Source organism: Periplaneta americana, chromosome 10 (assembly GCF_040183065.1).
Source record: "Periplaneta americana isolate PAMFEO1 chromosome 10, P.americana_PAMFEO1_priV1, whole genome shotgun sequence".
Classification (NCBI taxonomy): domain Eukaryota; kingdom Metazoa; phylum Arthropoda; class Insecta; order Blattodea; family Blattidae; genus Periplaneta; species Periplaneta americana.
In genome coordinates this window covers 16,518,363-16,536,268 of record NC_091126.1, presented here as the reverse complement: position 1 = coordinate 16,536,268, position 17,906 = coordinate 16,518,363, and the positions used below count along the sequence as shown (strand labels likewise).

At 36.8% G+C, this 17,906-nt stretch overlaps 1 protein-coding gene across 3 annotated transcripts in view; it reads left to right on the top strand.

Moving 5' to 3' along the window:
- Positions 1-17,906, top strand: part of LOC138707469 (armadillo repeat-containing protein 10-like) — a 68,819-nt gene that overhangs the window by 24,777 nt on the left and 26,136 nt on the right. For all 3 annotated transcript variants that reach the window (XR_011334241.1, XM_069836952.1, XM_069836951.1), the window contains exons 3-7: positions 4,224-4,525; positions 7,113-7,230; positions 8,799-8,933; positions 11,252-11,500; positions 14,217-14,380. Coding sequence is in view for 2 of the 3 variants with exons in the window: in XM_069836952.1 (XP_069693053.1) it covers positions 4,224-4,525; positions 7,113-7,230; positions 8,799-8,933; positions 11,252-11,500; positions 14,217-14,380 (968 nt within the window). In the remaining variant the exon portion in view is untranslated. The remainder of the gene's footprint in view (positions 1-4,223; positions 4,526-7,112; positions 7,231-8,798; positions 8,934-11,251; positions 11,501-14,216; positions 14,381-17,906) is intronic.

Sequence of the window (17,906 nt, the reverse complement as noted above, 5' to 3'; positions counted from 1 at the left end):
TGGATTAGAATCCTGCTTGAACTTACTATCAGGTTCGGTTCTTTCTATGATTTCGTCAACTGTAAGGTAAATATCAGGTAACCAATAGCAAATCCTCGTATTCATCTTGCCAAATACTATTTTACTCTCACCAGTCCCACCTACGATAGATAAGCGTGTAGGTGATACAGTGTCATTAAATAAGTGATAAAAAATTGAAAATCATATATGATGAGTTTCGGTGAAACATTTTGATTATGAAGCAGAGTAGTATTTTTCAATATGAAAACATGCGGATTCTTCTCCACCCAGAAAAATTCGCATTAATCCTCCAGCTATGAAAATCATTCTGATTTTCTTGATTGAAGCTGGAGGGATTATACTGCAACACTGGGTGCTCCAATAATAAGTATTATTGGGAAACTTAACACTACCTCCTTAGAAGAGATTTGAGGAACATACTGAGAAAGAAAGGCTCATTTTTCCGGTAAAAGTGGTTTACAGATATGCTTCTACTTCAGGTGACATTGCTCATCAAAATTGGCAGAACACCTATTTAGAATATACTGTATGGCTCAAGTCTCACACTTTGCTGTTTTTGGGCATTTTCAAGTGTGCAAGTAGAGTTATGGAGCAAAATGTTTTAAAATTATGAAAAGATGAAAACCACTGCAACACTATCCTGTTGAAGTTGGCGAGAAGTGATCTACAGAAAGTGTTTTCAAAAGTGAATACAGACATTGTATATCACTTCCCAAGAAATTACTTAATAAGAGCAACATGCTTGCATCAAACTTTGATTTCTGATGAATTAAATAAGCCCATAGAATTTTAAAAAATCCTCAATAAATGATTATTCCCACCCAAGTGTAGAAATGAGCAAGTTTAAATTACCCTTAATGTCATTAATAAAATAAAAAAAAATAAATAAATTCATAATAAAGATAAAGGAATATTTTGAATTGTTATTCGACAGAGTTATCAGTATTAAACAAGATGAAAGACTTTTACAGTGTTCCCTTGAAATTATTCAAATCTGCTTTACAGGGAGCCTTACCTGAAAGACTAGATTTGCATAATATATACGTCACTGTGTACGTTAACAGAAAACCACAATTCCAAGTCACACAGAGATTGTGTGCACTCGATGTGGATCTCTGGCATTTTGTCAGTCCACGCGAGTTGTGTGGATATAAAGGGAAAAGTTGAGACGGTGTCGGGTGGAGTTCCCGGGTAGCTCAGTTGGTAGAGCGCTGGTATGTTCAACCAGAGGTCCCGGGATCAATACCCAGCCCCGAAACAATTTTTCCCTTGAAATTATTCAAATCTGCTTTACAGGGAGCCTTACCTGAAAGACTAGATTTGTATAATATATACGTCACTGTGTACGTTAACAGAAAACCACAATTCCAAGTCACACAGAGATTGTGTGCACTCGATGTGAGTCTCTGGCATTTCGTCAGTCCACGCGAGTTGTGTGGATATAAAGGGAAAAGTTGAGACGGTGTCGGGTGGAGTTCCCGGATAGCTCAGTTGGTAGAGTGCTGGTACATTTAACCAGAGTTCCTGGGATCGATACCCGGCCCCGGAACAATTTTTCCCTTGAAATTATTCAGTGTTCAACTTGTTGCAAAATTCCTGGCATTTTGCACTCATAGATGCAGGAACATCCTACATTTCGAAGCTGTGTGTCAGCTTCATCATCAGGGGAAGCTGTCTATTGTATCTATCGTCCAGAGCTATTCTCCAGGCCTTGCCCAGATAGGCTCACTGATGTGGACTAATCTCGTAATGGAAAATCTGCCCAGCACTATCATCACTCTCTAGTCTAGGCTGTATCAATTACAAAGTGATGATAGAGTTATTTGAATTCACATGCAGTCTGTTTTGTCTCATCTCTTCAAGGTTGCTAAATGTGATATCCAGTGTCATACATATTTTCTTCTTTTTTTTTCCTTGAATATATTTAATTTCATTGTTCCTTTGTTTGTTTGTAAATTTGTTTTTGCTGTTGCATGTCTATTTCTTATGCTTTAATTTTCACTTTATAATTGTCTTACTTTTTATCTGTTGTTTTCTACTGAGAGTTAAGATCTTGTTGTGCACGTGACTAGACCATACCAGCAATATTTCTTCCCTGGGTTCAATTTTGTGATTGAAATGACAATACTGAAGTTATCTTATTGGATATTAGCGAGTGCAGAAAATTCAGATTTGTACCTGAGTTAACAATGTTTGAAACTTCTCTTTCTGTAGAATCTAGAACTGAAATTACCACTAGTTTTACTTGAGATCTACAAAGCAAGTCAAAACTGTGTTACCGATATTCTTACCTAAACATGACGTTTTTTGACAGGCTGTGCGTTGGATTGTCTGGGTTAGTTGTCTCCTCTATGCTACACCTGGTGTATGACATAATGCGTGGATTTTCCTTGTTAAATTTTGCAGTAAACTGGGGGAACAATTCTGCTGGCACTTCCCATCGTCATTCTCCATTAGCGAGTTGTGTGAACTTTATTGAGTGAGTCATATTTTCATCCATAGTCAGATACGCAGTACAGTAACGTATTTTCCTCGTTGAAATGTATCTACTGAAGAAGTCACATGAGTTGTTTTTATATTTCGGACAACTGTTCTTATCGAGAATGGAACATGTCCCTCGTCACTTATTAAATAATCTAACACAGCAGTTCATTTGTGTAGCCTCTGAAGAATGCTGTGCAAACATAACTCATATGACTACTTCTTGTAGATACATTTCAAAGAGGAAAAAGGTTTGTTGTGCTGTGTATCTAACTATCAGTGGTGGCTGATTGACTGAGGCAAGTGAGGCCGGGCCTCAGTCACTTGGCTTAACAGAAATCAAATTTTGTGTTTTTATATAATGTATTAGTTATTTGAATGAAGCATCGCTGTAGAAGCATTCTAAAACTTTGTGATGTATATAGACCTGTTTTGCAGTAAAATTTGTTCCTGAGGCCAGAATCGTTTGTGCCGGGTCTGTCTTCTGAATTTCCTGTATTTTCGCGGGGTTTGAGCTTGCACTTAAAACGTTGTAGCCGAGGCACAATTCGTCTGGCCTCGTGGCCTGGTCAGGTTTCACTCCTCACATCCATGGGCCGGCCTCAAGGGTAGAGTGGGGTGGGAATAGCAATGGTGACTTGTCTTCCTAAATAGGCCATAAATAACACAAATTCCAGCTCTTTGGCAGGCAGAGACCCACACTATTCCCTCCCCTTATGTCTCAGTTTATGACTTAAGCGAGGGTGTTGTACTATTGTACTTCGTAGTACAGTAGTGAATCTGGGCCAATGTTGTTATGTATTTCGAGAAAATATAAACAGAAAAAAAAATGCGAGAAATAATGCTGGTGTAGTTAATTCATTGTTAGAGTGTCCTTTTTTCAAGAAGAAATAATATTGAAAGAAAGGAAGTTTTAAATAAAGAGAGAGTCTACCGAGATACATACGACATCGCTGACAATTTTTCTGACAGATAATCTTAAAACGCGAGTTTCTATTGCATCCTGGTATGGGCAACATAAATGGTTAAGTGGTAATGTGATGTAAAATAAACTTCTGTTTGGCCTTGTTCGTTGCTGTCAAGGGAAAAAAAATAAAAAGAACAGAAAGGAGGGGATATTCAACACACAATGTGGGTTGCTTCATCACACTGAAACAATCACTGAAACTCACAGCATAACAGCTTATTTGGTGAGTGACATTATTTTTCATCAATAGTAGGCTAATAATAATAGACTAATAATAATAATACTAATAACAATAATTAATATCATAAATAAACATTTCCTATCGGAGGCACTTAAACTAGTTGCATCTGGCCTCACCGAGGATTTCGATCACCGGCCGCTACTGCTAACTATGGTTGAAAAAAGGGTTTTTTGATAGAGTTCAGACAAGTGACTATTGGAGAATGACAGTGCAAAATGCCAGCAGAATTTTTTCACTAGCTTAGTGCAAATAATTAACGAAGAAAACCCACATATTGTGTCCTGTGCCAGACTCAGAGAAAACAATTAACTGGGAAAACTCAATACATTGCTCATCAAAAAGCAACCTCATGGCTCAGTAATAATAACAGTGACTTAGGTTTGACTCTAGCTATACATTGATCTCCATATCAGTTTTTAAATTGAAAGAAACGTCTCATCTGTATCAGTCTGTCAAATGGTTGTCATTTTTAATTTTACACTAATTAACGAGTTCCTATCTTTTTCTTACAAGTGTTCACCTTGGAGTTCGCCAAGAATACTGAGTCCAGTGGACGTTCGTCACTTCCTGGCAAGCAGATCAACGGAAAACTTGTCAGGACTAGCAAGTCATGGCGGACATGGAGAACTAGTTGGCTCGCCTATGAGGCGACGTTGGCCACGAAGGTCTCTGCGCCGCACAGGTCAGACAAAGAATCGAAGCCCTGAAGTGAAAAGAGGCAGTGAGGAAGAAGCTAGGAAAGAAGCAGAGAAGTTGTTACGAGATGGAGAGGAGGAATTGAGACTTCGTCTGGAGACTCTTAGTAATCGAGACAGGTAAACATGTGCTTGCTGTATATTCTTTCTTGTAACTTTTCGCACATATTTAATGTTAATGTGCTGTCAGCATTTTACTGAAGTATCGTTGTATGCTTTGTTAATGTGATTGTTCTACGACAACCATGGGAAGTCTGGTTCTGAAAGTCAGTCATTTTGCCATCTCTCCTGTCTCACTCAGGTCACACACCTGTAGTATTGCGTGGGAGTAGTTTACAAATGTAGCTTTGAAGCCATCTTATCAGTGTCAGTATCATATTTCTACTGATAAGAGTAAACATGTAGGAAAATTAAATCCAGATATTTGAGATGGGCAGGGCATGTAGCACATATGGGCGAATCCAGAAATGCATATAGAGTGTTAGTTGGGAGACCGGAGGGAAAAGACCTTTGGGGAGGTGGAGACGTAGATGGGAGGATAATATTAAAATGGATTTGAGGAAGGTGGGATATGATGATAGAGACTAGATTAATCTTGCACAGGATAGGGACTAATGGCGGGCTTATGTGAGGGCAGCAATGAACCTCCGGGTTCCTTAAAAGCCATTTGTAAGTAAGTAAGAGTAAACATGACCATTGCAACTATACACTATTTTCACAATCATTGGAAGAAGGCTGGAAAGTCCAAGAGGTGTCAAAGAGCTCTGAATCTTTTGTAAAAAACTATAGTAACTTTTACTAGTTTTGCCAATTTGGTTCGTTTACTACAAAAAAAAAACTGTCAAGGAAATTTCACATTTCATAAATTGAGCTGAAATTTGTTAAGTACAACGTTTATTTATGACTTATTGAAACTGTGACTGTTCTGTTCATTCATGTTGTTATAAAAGGTGGAAGGGGACTAATGCACCAAAATTTAAGAGATGATTCTACATGTTAAATATAATAAAACTTTGATTACACTTTTCCTTCGATGAAACACTGTTAAGCAGGAAAAAAATGGTCTTTGCCCAATGTTTGTAATGTTCCATTGCGGTAACAGACAGAGAGAAATGGCTGATTGCTATACAAGCAGATAGGTAAAAATAATCTGAGTAGTAGTGTCTTGAGTCATTTTTTTGCAAATTAAACCGTTTGGCCAGGAATCGAAATTGAATAATTGCAAAAATCGTTAAAACAAATCTTGCATTGCAGCACACTGTCACGTACCTGTGACAGTACAGCAGAGGGAGAATGTGTGCTTGAAGCTGCTCGTGAAATCATAGAAAATTAAGTACTGAGAAGAGTCAGGGAGAGTTTTCTACGATGTTGTCGATCATGTGTCACTGCCAATGGAGGGCATTTTGAGCATCTCTTGTAATTGCTTGTAACATTTTCGAGAAAGATTTCTTTGGCCTAAATGTAGAATATTAACTGTGATTTTCAGTTTCCACGTTTTATTTTCAATTTAACCTTTTTCAGTCTAAAATTACATGTAAATAATACCGTGTGCTGTAATGACTTATTTTCAGGAGTGTTAATTTAATGTAAGAAAAATCATGTCAGCAAAACTTATTACAGTATTTATTTCTGATAGCACAAGATGCGTATTTCCGTTTAAAATTCTGATCACTAAGTCACATAATATGAATTACCTCATTCCTTTCCTATCCTAAAGAGAGACCACCTGAATAGAAACAAAATTTGGGTCACCTGAATTTTCCAAGTTCCAGTTATAACATACTGTAAATTTTTATACTGAATAACAATGTAATTTTATTATCTCAACAATAATTATCACTCTCTACAATTTAATTTCACTCCCGTCAACAATGGGATTTGCTCTCCGCACAGCAACACAGCGTTCGTTATTGCACTCCACAAACGACAATGACAATTTACTTGGACTACTACGAACAACAATGGACTGTTAATCTTAACTAATATTCACAAAGCACTATTTACAACACAGAACTGTCAGTTCTCAGTTCACAGCTCGTTTGTCTTGGCTAGTTCTTCTAGCTCAGTCACTCGCGTTCACAGAATCTCGAACCCCAGACCTTCAGAGACGATCCGCTGCACTTCGAACTCAGGTCCCCCAACTGCGGTCCACTGCACTCGAACTCCGGACTTCAGGCTCCACAGTTACGGACACAACTCAAGTCGCGCTCTGGTCTCGAAGCTGGCTTCACTGCTACACAAGACTAACTCGCTTACTGTCCAAATCTGCCTGTAACAACACTGGCTTACTGACGGACTGACTCACGTTCACTTGCACGTTGTATTTATAACTAAGCCATAGTTTCTGGAGAGTTCGCGGTCGGTCGACAGATGTCTAGAAGATAACGGATATCCAGACTTCTCTGGATCTTTCTCCTCACTCCACTCTACTCCCTAAGCCACAGCACATGTCACAGGAAGCAGATGCGCGCGCAACCTCCGCGCCTGCCGAAATACGGCCGACTTAGCCCTTCCTCTGTCCGTCGTGAGATTGAACCTCACGTGGCCGTCACAATACTGTGCATGCTCAGTAAGCACTGAGTATGTTATAACTGAAACTTGGAAAATTCAGGTGACCCAAATTTTGTTTCTGGGTCTGTACACGTTATTCTTTGTGCATGAACTGCCAGTGTACCTATGTCTCATCACCTATCTACTTCTTTTCTAGAGTGATTACTGCCCACGAAGCCAAGAGCCTGGTTGCTCTTCTACATAGTAATGATGAACTTCTGCTTGAGAGAACACTTACGACAATTGGGAATTGTGGAACATTTTCAGCAAATCAGGTAATATGAAACTTTTATTATTGATAACATTTCCTGTTTATATAATCAGTTATGGAAAGTTAACAGCAGTAATATACTATGACTTTTTGTTCACGAGACGTCTTTGTTTACGAATTGCACAAATTAAAATGATGGACAAAATTACTGTTGAGTGAATTTTTCTCGGAGTGCAGTATTGTGTTGACATTAAATTTCTACTTCACTGTCGTCATCATCATAACTAATGATCTGCGAGAAAGGTCTCTCGCGCTATGAAGGTACAGATACGGAATTAAAACTTGGAGCGAGTCTTGATGGGAGTCCACTGTAGACAACAATTTCGCACGACTGTCCACAAGTATTATATATAAAGGGACTCTTGTTTATTGCACATGTGCAGTATGTTGTAAGCAAAACTTATACAGTAAGAAATTCCAAATTCTTTTTCCGTATCTGTATATAATAACACTAGCATTTAATAAAGGCTTCTTATCTGAATTACTTAGGGAAATAGAATAAAATGATTAATAGTCTTTCATTCAGCTTTTAAGTGTTTTTCTCAGGAGTTACCGACACCAACTTCAGCTCAGTGCCCAGAAGTGTATTGGCATGAAAAGCTATGAAGGAAATAATTCGACAGGAGGAGGGTGTTGAGATAATAATAGTAATAGTAATAATAATAATAATAATAATAATAATAATAATAAATACATACATACATACATACATACATACATACATAAATGTTCTGCCCATGGGCAGGTCTTTCATTGCAAACCCAGCTTTCTCCTAATCTTTCCAATTTTCTGCCTTCCTCTTGGTCTCCGCATATGATCCATATATCTTAATGTCGTTTATCATCTGATATCTTCTTCTGCGCCGAACTCTTCTCCCGTTCACCATTCCTTCCCATGCATCCTTAAGTAGGCAGTGTCTTCTCAGCCAGTGACCCAATCAATTTCTTTTTCTCTTTCTGATTAGTTTCAGCATCCTTTCTTCACCCACTCTTTCCAACATAATTTCATTTCTTATTCTGTCTGTCCACTTCACATGCTCCATTCTTCTCCATATCCACATTTCAAATGTTTCTATTCGTTTCTCTTCATTTCGACGTAATGTCCATGTTTCTGCTCCATACAATGCCACACTCCACACAAAGCACTTCACTAGTCTCTTTCTTAGTTCTTTTTCTAGAGGTCCACAGAAGATGCTCCTTTTTCTATTAAAAGCTTCCTTTGCCATTGCTATCCTTTCGACTTTCTGGCTGCAGCTCATGTTACTGCTTATAGTACATCTCAAGTATTTGAAGCTGTTCACTTGCTCTACTGCCTCATTTAAAATTCGCATGTTTACCTTCTTAGTTTTTCTTGCTTTCGGTGCTGGACCCCAGACTCATTTCACCGGCATTATCACTTTCATTTCATTCAGATGCTAAATAACCTGAGATGTTGATACAGCATCGTAAAAAAACCCAATAAAATAAATATACTGATTTTTCATACATTTACAGTATATATTTGTAATGGACTAGCTAAAATAATACGTAATTTATGTAGACGTGTATCTTGAACAGTTACAATATGTTTCAGGACATTCTCCGAGAAGCTGGGTGTTTATTTAGACTTCAGAATCTACTGATGTATCCGAAAGCTAATGTGCAACATGCAGCAGTTAAGGCACTGGGTAACCTTGCTTTGAATCAGGAAAATCAGAAGGAACTTAAGGTTTGTAGCCATTCATTTCTAAAAATCAGATTTTCTCTAACTTCATGATGTCATAGCTCGTCTTAGATTTTATGCTGTGTAACGGAATACATTGCCTGAAGAAAGAAGACTATATGAGTTGTTCATTTGGTCACTGATTACTGTGCAGCTACTCTGTAATTGCATTACATAAAACCATAGCAGGCCCATCAAACATAATTCATAAAATTGCTGTTGATGACGATGATGACGATGACAAAGACGAGGATGATGACGATGATTCATAAGTCTGTGAGACCATAGGCCTACTAGCTGTTGAATCCAAGGTTAACGTGTTTAAACCTATCCAAGGGAATTATGAATTTTAAAGGACAAAAAAAAAACATTTAGCGTGCCTTTCTCTGGAAATAAAATAAAACTGAAGGCCCTGTGTCAAATATTTGCCACATATGAAAGAGCCCTTTCCTTTCATATAGGGCTCCAAATAAAATTTGTCGGCCAGTTCTCACTCATGTTGAAATTCGTTACTGAATAATCTTTGAAATTGTAAATTAACTAAAATACTATCTATCAGTCCTAATTCATGAAATCGCTACTGCTCCTGCTGCTGCTGCTGATGGTGATGATGAAGACTGCAACAATTGCTGTAATGTTGTCAATGGTAGTGGTAATTATACCGACAGCAATGTCAGCAGCAGTGGTAGCAGCAATTGATTTTTATGATTACTTCCATTATTGATTCAGTTTGATAATTTGTTGAAAGTACCTTATTAAATAAATAATAAGATAATATATATTTTTAATTTCTGATATTTCTTTTCTCTTCTTTCAAATTCTCATTACGAATTAAGACAACTGACTTTGTTTTTAATTGTAAGGTATAATTTATTTTAGTTACTACACAGTATCTGGGAAAGAACTGGTACCAGTAAAAAAAAAAAAGAATCCTATCTTTCTGAAACAGTTGCATTTATTGCTCTTATGTTTATACAGTTATAAAGAGAAAGTGTTAGTGTACCGCTACAGTGCTCATATAATGTTCAAACAATCTTTAATCTCCTACTACACGTGCAAAAGCATGTTACTTTCTTGATTCAGCTACATAAATCTGCAATATTGTTCAAAGGAGTGTGATACACTTTTTTCTTCACAAAGCTACACAGAAAGAAATCTATTGAGGTTATGTCCGACGATTGTGGTGGCCACAGTGTAGGTCCACCTCTCCCAATCCAATGGTCAGGAAAAGTTTTATCAGGAAAAGAGTTCACATCATTGGCATAATTTATAGAGTCTCCATCTTGTTGGGAAATGGTTCTCAGAGGTAGTTGTGGACTGGGGTAATTTGGAGCATATACAGCTGTTGTGTGTTTCTGGTAACTGTGGGCTCATTAAAGAGGGCCGATGACACTAGTCTTCATCAGGCAGCACCAAATATTCAATTTAGGACTATCACGCTGGTACTCCTTTACAGCATGAAGAAACTCTGCATTTATGTCTGTTCACTTTGCTACAGACATGAAATGTGGCATCATCAGGAAAGGCTATCATAGACAGGTACCTGTCATCATTGTTGGCATGTTCCAGCGTCACATCTACTGTATAAATTGTCTCTGACGGGGCAATCTCTGTGGATTTCGGCATATTCAGCTGTCTTGCCACTGCAAAAAAATCATGCACCCAGGCAATATAATTCTGGGTAATTGGGTGGTTTTCTTGCTTTTTCCTTTTACGGTTTAAAACTGCCTGTCTCCCAACGCTGCTGGTCCCAAAGTGGGATGCTGTTGCAGGTAGGAGAATATCAGATTCGTTCCATTTGAAAATGACGTTAAATTTGCTTGCAACTTCATTTCAACCAGGCACAAAACACATTGCGTTTCCTCCTGTGGGATGAACATTCTCTGGTGTTGATTCACTTGCACTCACTAACAATAACTTTCAGAGCAAGACTGACAACATATGTTGCACAGGAGAAGCATTTTGTGTTTTCTCCTTGCGCAAGGGTATGCACTTGTGTATAGTATGCTGCCAGTGCAAACAACAAAACTTGTCGAGTTTCTCTTCATAATTGTGTAAACATCGAGGCAGTAAATGCAATTGTTTCAGATATATAATTCTTTCTTTTTCGTGAGTTATTTCCCAGATACTGTTTAGGCTATATTGTATCTCGAGATGAATTAATTTGACTACGCATTTTTTTTTAAATTTAATACAGTTGCATTATACAAAATTATAATGAAAATATGATTATTCACTTCGCTGTCTAAATTTGGACTTCCAAAAGAAAATTGTTTTGATCACTTGGTGGTGATAGTGAGGCATTTAAATGCTTCATGTTGCAGGATGCAATACCACTTCTGCTTACTTTCGTGAACAAGGAGAACACTCCAGAAAAGCTGCTGCTCAGTGCATTGCTGACATTGAGCAATGTCGCAGTCTTACCAGACTGGCATGATGAATTCTATCCCGTCCTTCATACGCTCTACAACATGGTGGATTCTGGTAGTCCCCAAGTGAAACTTCAGACGCTTAAGCTATTAGTGAATCTCTCAGCAAATGAAGACATGGTACCCAGCTTGCTGGCAGCTGAGGTAGGTTCGCTATTGTTTTTTTAAGTTAAAATCTTTTTATTTTGTAAAAGAACATACACTCGAGTTTAGTATTCAGCCAGAATGAAGTTTCATAGCCTTATGATTAGTCTTATATTCTATATAAATACTATCCTACTGAAATAGTGTCTAGAAAGTGTGTACTGGAAATTATTCTGTTGAAAAATTGGCAACCTAGATCTTGTATACAATGCTGTCTTTAAGCTACACAACAACCTGCAAGCAGACTACTAGCAGTACCAGAAACATGCGGAATAGTATATTGGGTTATTTTACGATGCTGTATCAACATCTAGGTTATTTAGCGTTTGAATGATATGAAGGTGATAATGCCAGTGAAATGAGACCGGGGTCCAGCACCGAAAGTTACTCAGCATTTGCTCGTATTGGGTTGAGGGAAAACCCCGGAAAAAACCTCAACCAGGTAACTTGCCCCGACCGGGATTTGAACCCGGGCCACCTGGTTTGGCGGCCAGACACGCTGACCGTTACTCCACAAGTGTGGACAACATGCGGAATAACTTTCGACGAAAAGCTTCTAAGGGAAATCAGCATATTGCTGTCATGTGCACTTGAAGTAATTTGTGTCACTTCATTGTGTCTGCTGGGGAGCTGCTCACAGTCATTTGTTGATTATAAACATGCTGAGAGTACGATGTGCAATAGAATAAGGATTATTTATGTATGATCCTAAAGTGAAAACTGAGTCATTGTGTACAACAAAAATGTTTCACGACAATGTTCCTAATTTCACCATTCTAACAAGATCAAGATACAGGATTGTAATTAAAAGAAAAAGTAGTAGTTGTGTTTTAGACAGTAAAACGGTCACATCTTGTGTTAATGGAAGATATGATAGATGAAAATGTATATCGCTCATGATCCCACACTTCATGCATTGTAGAAGAAATGGAAAACAATATTAGGAGAGAAATTTGTGTTTCAAGTATTGCAGACAGGGCAATAGTCATTGCCAGTAAGCACCCATCTTGCAATCTGTTTTGTAGCTTAAAAATGATTATGTATTGTGTATAAGGTAAGATGTAAATATGGCATAAAATAACGGCATCAAAGGAAATGCCAGTTCTAAGCTCATATCGAAACCTACCTTGAAATTTCGCTGACAGAATCTACACTTTATAGAAAGCCCATACACCAAAAATTAGCTATGAATTCAAACCATAAGTTCCCGGCACCGAGATAGAAATTCCTATAAAAATATTAGGGGAAAAGCATGGAGTTTTATTGCTGGGTTTGTGGGCCCTGTACTGCCACTCGGCAGTAACAGCACACCTCACCTCTCATCATTACTGCTGATGAGGGGTGTCCAATTGCTGCTGTATGTTCTTTATTAGGCGACATTATTAATAATAATAATAATAATAATAATAATCTTTATTGTCATTGAATGAAAAACTTCACTATAGACATTGTCAAATGTTACAGTCTTACTGCAATACATTTCATAGATATACAAAATAAAAATTTAATTATAAAAACAATGTAGATATTTATCAAATTACATAATATAAAGTTAAAAGTACTATATTTACTAGATAAAAGACAGTATCAAGTACTAATTGTCATATGTTTAATAACTAATTAAGAATACTACAAACAGAGGCTAATAATGAACTTTAAAAATGCAACATAAGGTAGTGCAATTTGCTCTGTTCATTAATACATTAAAATTTAAATGTAAATTGATTTACCACTAGGTTTCATTTAAAATCTCATTATTAAAAAAATTAAGAAACAACAACCATAACATTTAAAACTGCATTGTTTAAAAATGTATGTCAATTTCAAAGAACTCATTTATTGAGTAAAGTGGGTTTTTAATTAACCAACTGTACAATTTTGTTTTCTAACTTTGAACAGGAAGAAGTTGAATGTTTATAGGGAGCTTATTAAATAATTTGATTCCAATCAATTTATAGTATTTTTTTGTCACACTAAGTCTACAAAGTGGATAATCTAATAATTGCCTATTCCTCGTTGTGTGATTGTGTACCTCACTTCTCATATTAAAATCTTGCAAATGTTCTTTCATAAACACTAGAACATCATATATGTACAGATTTATGACGGTCTGAATACCTGTCTATATGAACAGAGGTCTACAGTGTGTTCTAATTTTTGAAGCTGTCAGTATTCTAATAACTTTCTTTTGAATTAATAATTGCAGCTTCGATCTCAGGATCTTGCAGTTGAAACTCTCAGCTGATTTTTTGTGTATGGCATTCTTACAAGACGTCCCTTCTGGCAACGAAATTTCAAGGCCAGTTTCGATATGAGCTCACTGACAGTTCCCTTATTATTTAGTGTTGGTTTGATGATAATACGATTGAGAGTTAGAAATTTCTTGAAGATAGAAGTAACTTTTTGCAAAGTAACAATTTTTTTCTGTACTGTCAAAAAATGTGGTATGGGAAAACACATATGCAGTATTGTATTTATATATAAGCAAATAAGTAAATTTTCTTCTTTACATACTGGTCAATTTAACAGGCATTCCATCCTTCTCTCCATTTGTGCAGTCATATTAACCTACCTTTTTTCTATTCAGTTACAGTAAATGCTTTTACTGAGCGAGGAAGTGTAAAAATAAAGTTGAAATAAGATTAAAATACTGCAGGTGTATTTGAATGATACATTATGAACATTTATTTGAAAATGTTCTGTTCTTTTATTAAAGGCTCCTCGGAGACTGATATACTTGTTAGATCCTTCAACAAATGATGAGATTCTGTTGCGGGTTGTGACATTACTGGCAAATCTCACCACCATATCTAAGGAACTGAAGCTGGACCCTACAATTGATCTCCCTGCGGAGGATAAGGCAGCATCTCCAGACACAATGTGAGTATGACACGTTATGCTTAAGTATATCAGATGTGTCATTATTATTGGTTGTAATCTTACTGACAAGAGCTTCTTGTTGGAGAACAAGGAACATTTGTCCGTTGTGCAAGGATTGCCTTTGTCATAAGTAGACTTGTATAATTGAATGATTGTAACAACTTTTTTTTCTGTTTGTCATACATATCTGTACAACTACACACTCATCTGCTGATTTATTTTTAGATATTTAAATACCGGTAATTCATTTCATTGTACATCTTGGACAAATTTTCTGCAGGCAAGAGTGGGGATGTTAAAGTACAGAATTATTCTTTCATGATTATTTTCTTAGCCCCGTTTGTGATACTATAACAGATTTGACAGATAAAATTACCGTAATTGACACATCTTAGAATATGCTGGCTGGGAGACAATTTTCGTGTGTTCAGTCATTCTACTAATTGATTTATTGTGGCTTATAATTGAGTTCTATTCATTCGAGTGAATATTGGATGTTACTTCCTATGCTTTCTTAACGTCAGTGCGAGATTAAGGTGAGTGGTACAATAACGCCCCAAATCGTAGACGACAACTTTGGAAAATATTCACATAAGCTCCTGAAATATTTGAAAGGCATAAGGAAAAATTGTTCAGTAATGCTATAATTTACTTAAATTATGAAGCTATGAGAACAATTAAGTGTTCTGTTCATGTGCTTCTCTAAAAGATGTACACACAATTTAATTTCACTGAATTTTGGTAGCCTATTGTGGTCAATGGTAGTGCATGTATATGGTTAATTGTTGGTATTTTGTTTAAAAATTTTGTATAAGTGTTCCTGGATACAATATTACAAATAATATTCCTGTGAATATGGGGTCACATATGCGTAATCTGTTTTAAAGACCACAAATAAGTTTCAGTTAATTACTTCATTTCATAGTGTTAGGTCAGAATAACTTTAATGAATATTTAAATACTTGTATAGTCACAATCATGCCATGGTATGAAAGAAAAATTTCACAACCTCGAGCGGGATTCGAACCTGCGACTTCCTGTACTCCGGTCAGGTGCTCTACCAACTGAGCTATCGAGTTCGTTTCACGCCAAAGGCTTGAAATTCTCCTCTCATACTGGCGACTCTGATATAGAGTACTGTCCATAGCGTCTGATCTAGTCAGCACTAGTCAATGTTTCTCTCCACCCATAAGCAGTGCTGACTAGATCAGACGCTATGGACAGTACTCTATACCAGAGTCGCCAGTATGAGAGGAGAATTTCAAGCCTTTGGCGTGAAACGAACTCGATAGCTCAGTTGGTAGAGCGCCTGACCGGAGTACAGGAAGTCGCAGGTTCGAATCCCGCTCGAGATTGTGAAATTTTTCTTTCATACCATGGCATGATTGTGACTATACAAGTATTTAAATATTCATTAATATGTCACATCAACGGATGTATATACATCATCCAACATCGTAAGATGAAGTTTACAGAATAACTTTCTATTTACAATACAGGGTCACAGTTAGCTCCTCCATTTGCCACACACTGCTGATCATGACACACGAAAGGCTGGAGAGAATATATTCATACATACCGGGGTTTCTTTGGATTATTTCACATTCATTTTGCATATGCATCCACACATATTCTTCATAATATGTCTAGCGAAATGAAGTCTTATGATCTCAGTGATCTGGCATTGCACCACTGTGTACAATCCATTGTTGAGAGTACTGTTGACCATGATCACAGACGTGGTGTAAGAAATGTTTGGGATTCTGTCGTGCATAAATGTAACAATCTCATATTTAGTAGTACATCTTCGAAGAAAGGCGCGTTTACCCTTAAGAAGAAAGAAAAATTAAACTTTCTATTATTTCGATAAATTAATAAGCATTTCAGACCTCACATCCATAGGAACAATTTTCTTATTTTTTTTATCCACTAAAACATACACAAAATTTTCAAACATACTTGAGTCTCACTTTGTATATCCATCCCACTGTTCCGCCATTAAACCATAGCCCTTAGTTTATACTATATTCTATGTTTATAATTTTATAATGTTACTGCTAAGCAACACTTCCAATATCCGCAGCTTTATATAGGCTTCCCTATTGCAGAACACAAGGTAGTTGCATAAGAATTTCTTGCACAGTCACCCATTGTTACCTCTAAATATTAAAATAAAATATATACAATAGTTTAGTTATGTGGCTCTATAAACCTCAGAAGGTTTTTGGCCTCACACACTCCGACTGACTCAACAGATCTTCTGTGGTTGCTAGATCTCGCAAGATTTGCTTCTTCCACCTAAGTCTAGCTAGGTCTTCCACAGGGATATCTGCCACATGGTTCTAATTCGAAAGAGGACTTTAATAGAGAGACCTCATCTCTCCGCAGACTAAGCCGTAGCCAATTCAGTCGCCTACTCTTGATGACTGCTATGATTTCCAGTTCTCTATACATGGCTCTAATTTCTCTGTTTTTGCGAATTCTCCATTGTCTATTTTCCACAACTGTGCCAAAATTTTTCTAAATTTTCTGTTTTCAAATATGTGTAACACCTTCAGTGACTACTTGGAGAGAGCCCATGAATTGAAACCATAACAAAATACAGGTTGGATAATGGTTTGTAGCATCTTAATTTAGTTCTAGATAAAATTTAGTCATGTGTTTGTCCTATGTTATCATATTGTTATCTCAGGCCTTGAACAGCCAGCATATACACTACACAGTGTCAGGCATATAAAGGGAATTCGGTCTTAACACAGCTGTGGGCAGTGAAGGATCGCTTAACAGTAAGTTTATAAAATAGACACTCTGTAGGTGTATATACATGTAGAAAAAATAACATATGTAGATACCTACAAACATACAAACGTGCACACATACATACAACAGTTATGGCATGGCTTTTACTGTGCGTGATTGTGAGCTTCAGTTCCAATGTGTTCTCTTCTGATCAGCCTCAAGTAAAGAAAATTTCACAGTACAGGGTTTCCAATCTCTAGTGCCACCAAATAATTTCTCGGACTTAGCTGTATTTGTCACACTATTCTCAGCTGTGTTATCTCAGTCGAGGTACACTTTAAGACAAGAAGTACGGTGTGGAACAGCATATGTCATTATGTTATTAGTAAATACTTTTGCTAAGTATAGATCGAATCGACAGTATCACTTTTAATTTGTGAAACAATTGTCTGGTATAATGCTAAGTATAGATCAAATCGACAGTGTCCATTTAAATTTGTGAGAAGATTGCCTGGTGCAAAAGTCCCAAGCAAGTCAATTATAAAGAGATTATTAATTAATTAATTTATTTATTTATTCATTCATTCATTCATTCATTTATTTATTTTGTTAAGTTCGGTGTTACACAAAAAAACAAACAGGAGAAGCTGTGTTTTAACAGAAGATAAATTCGACGAAATTGAAATGGCATGCAGTTTCATGTAAATCCACACATACAACAACAAACTTACTGAATTGTGACCATATAAGATTTCAGTAGTTCAAAAACTGAATAATCTCAATAGTA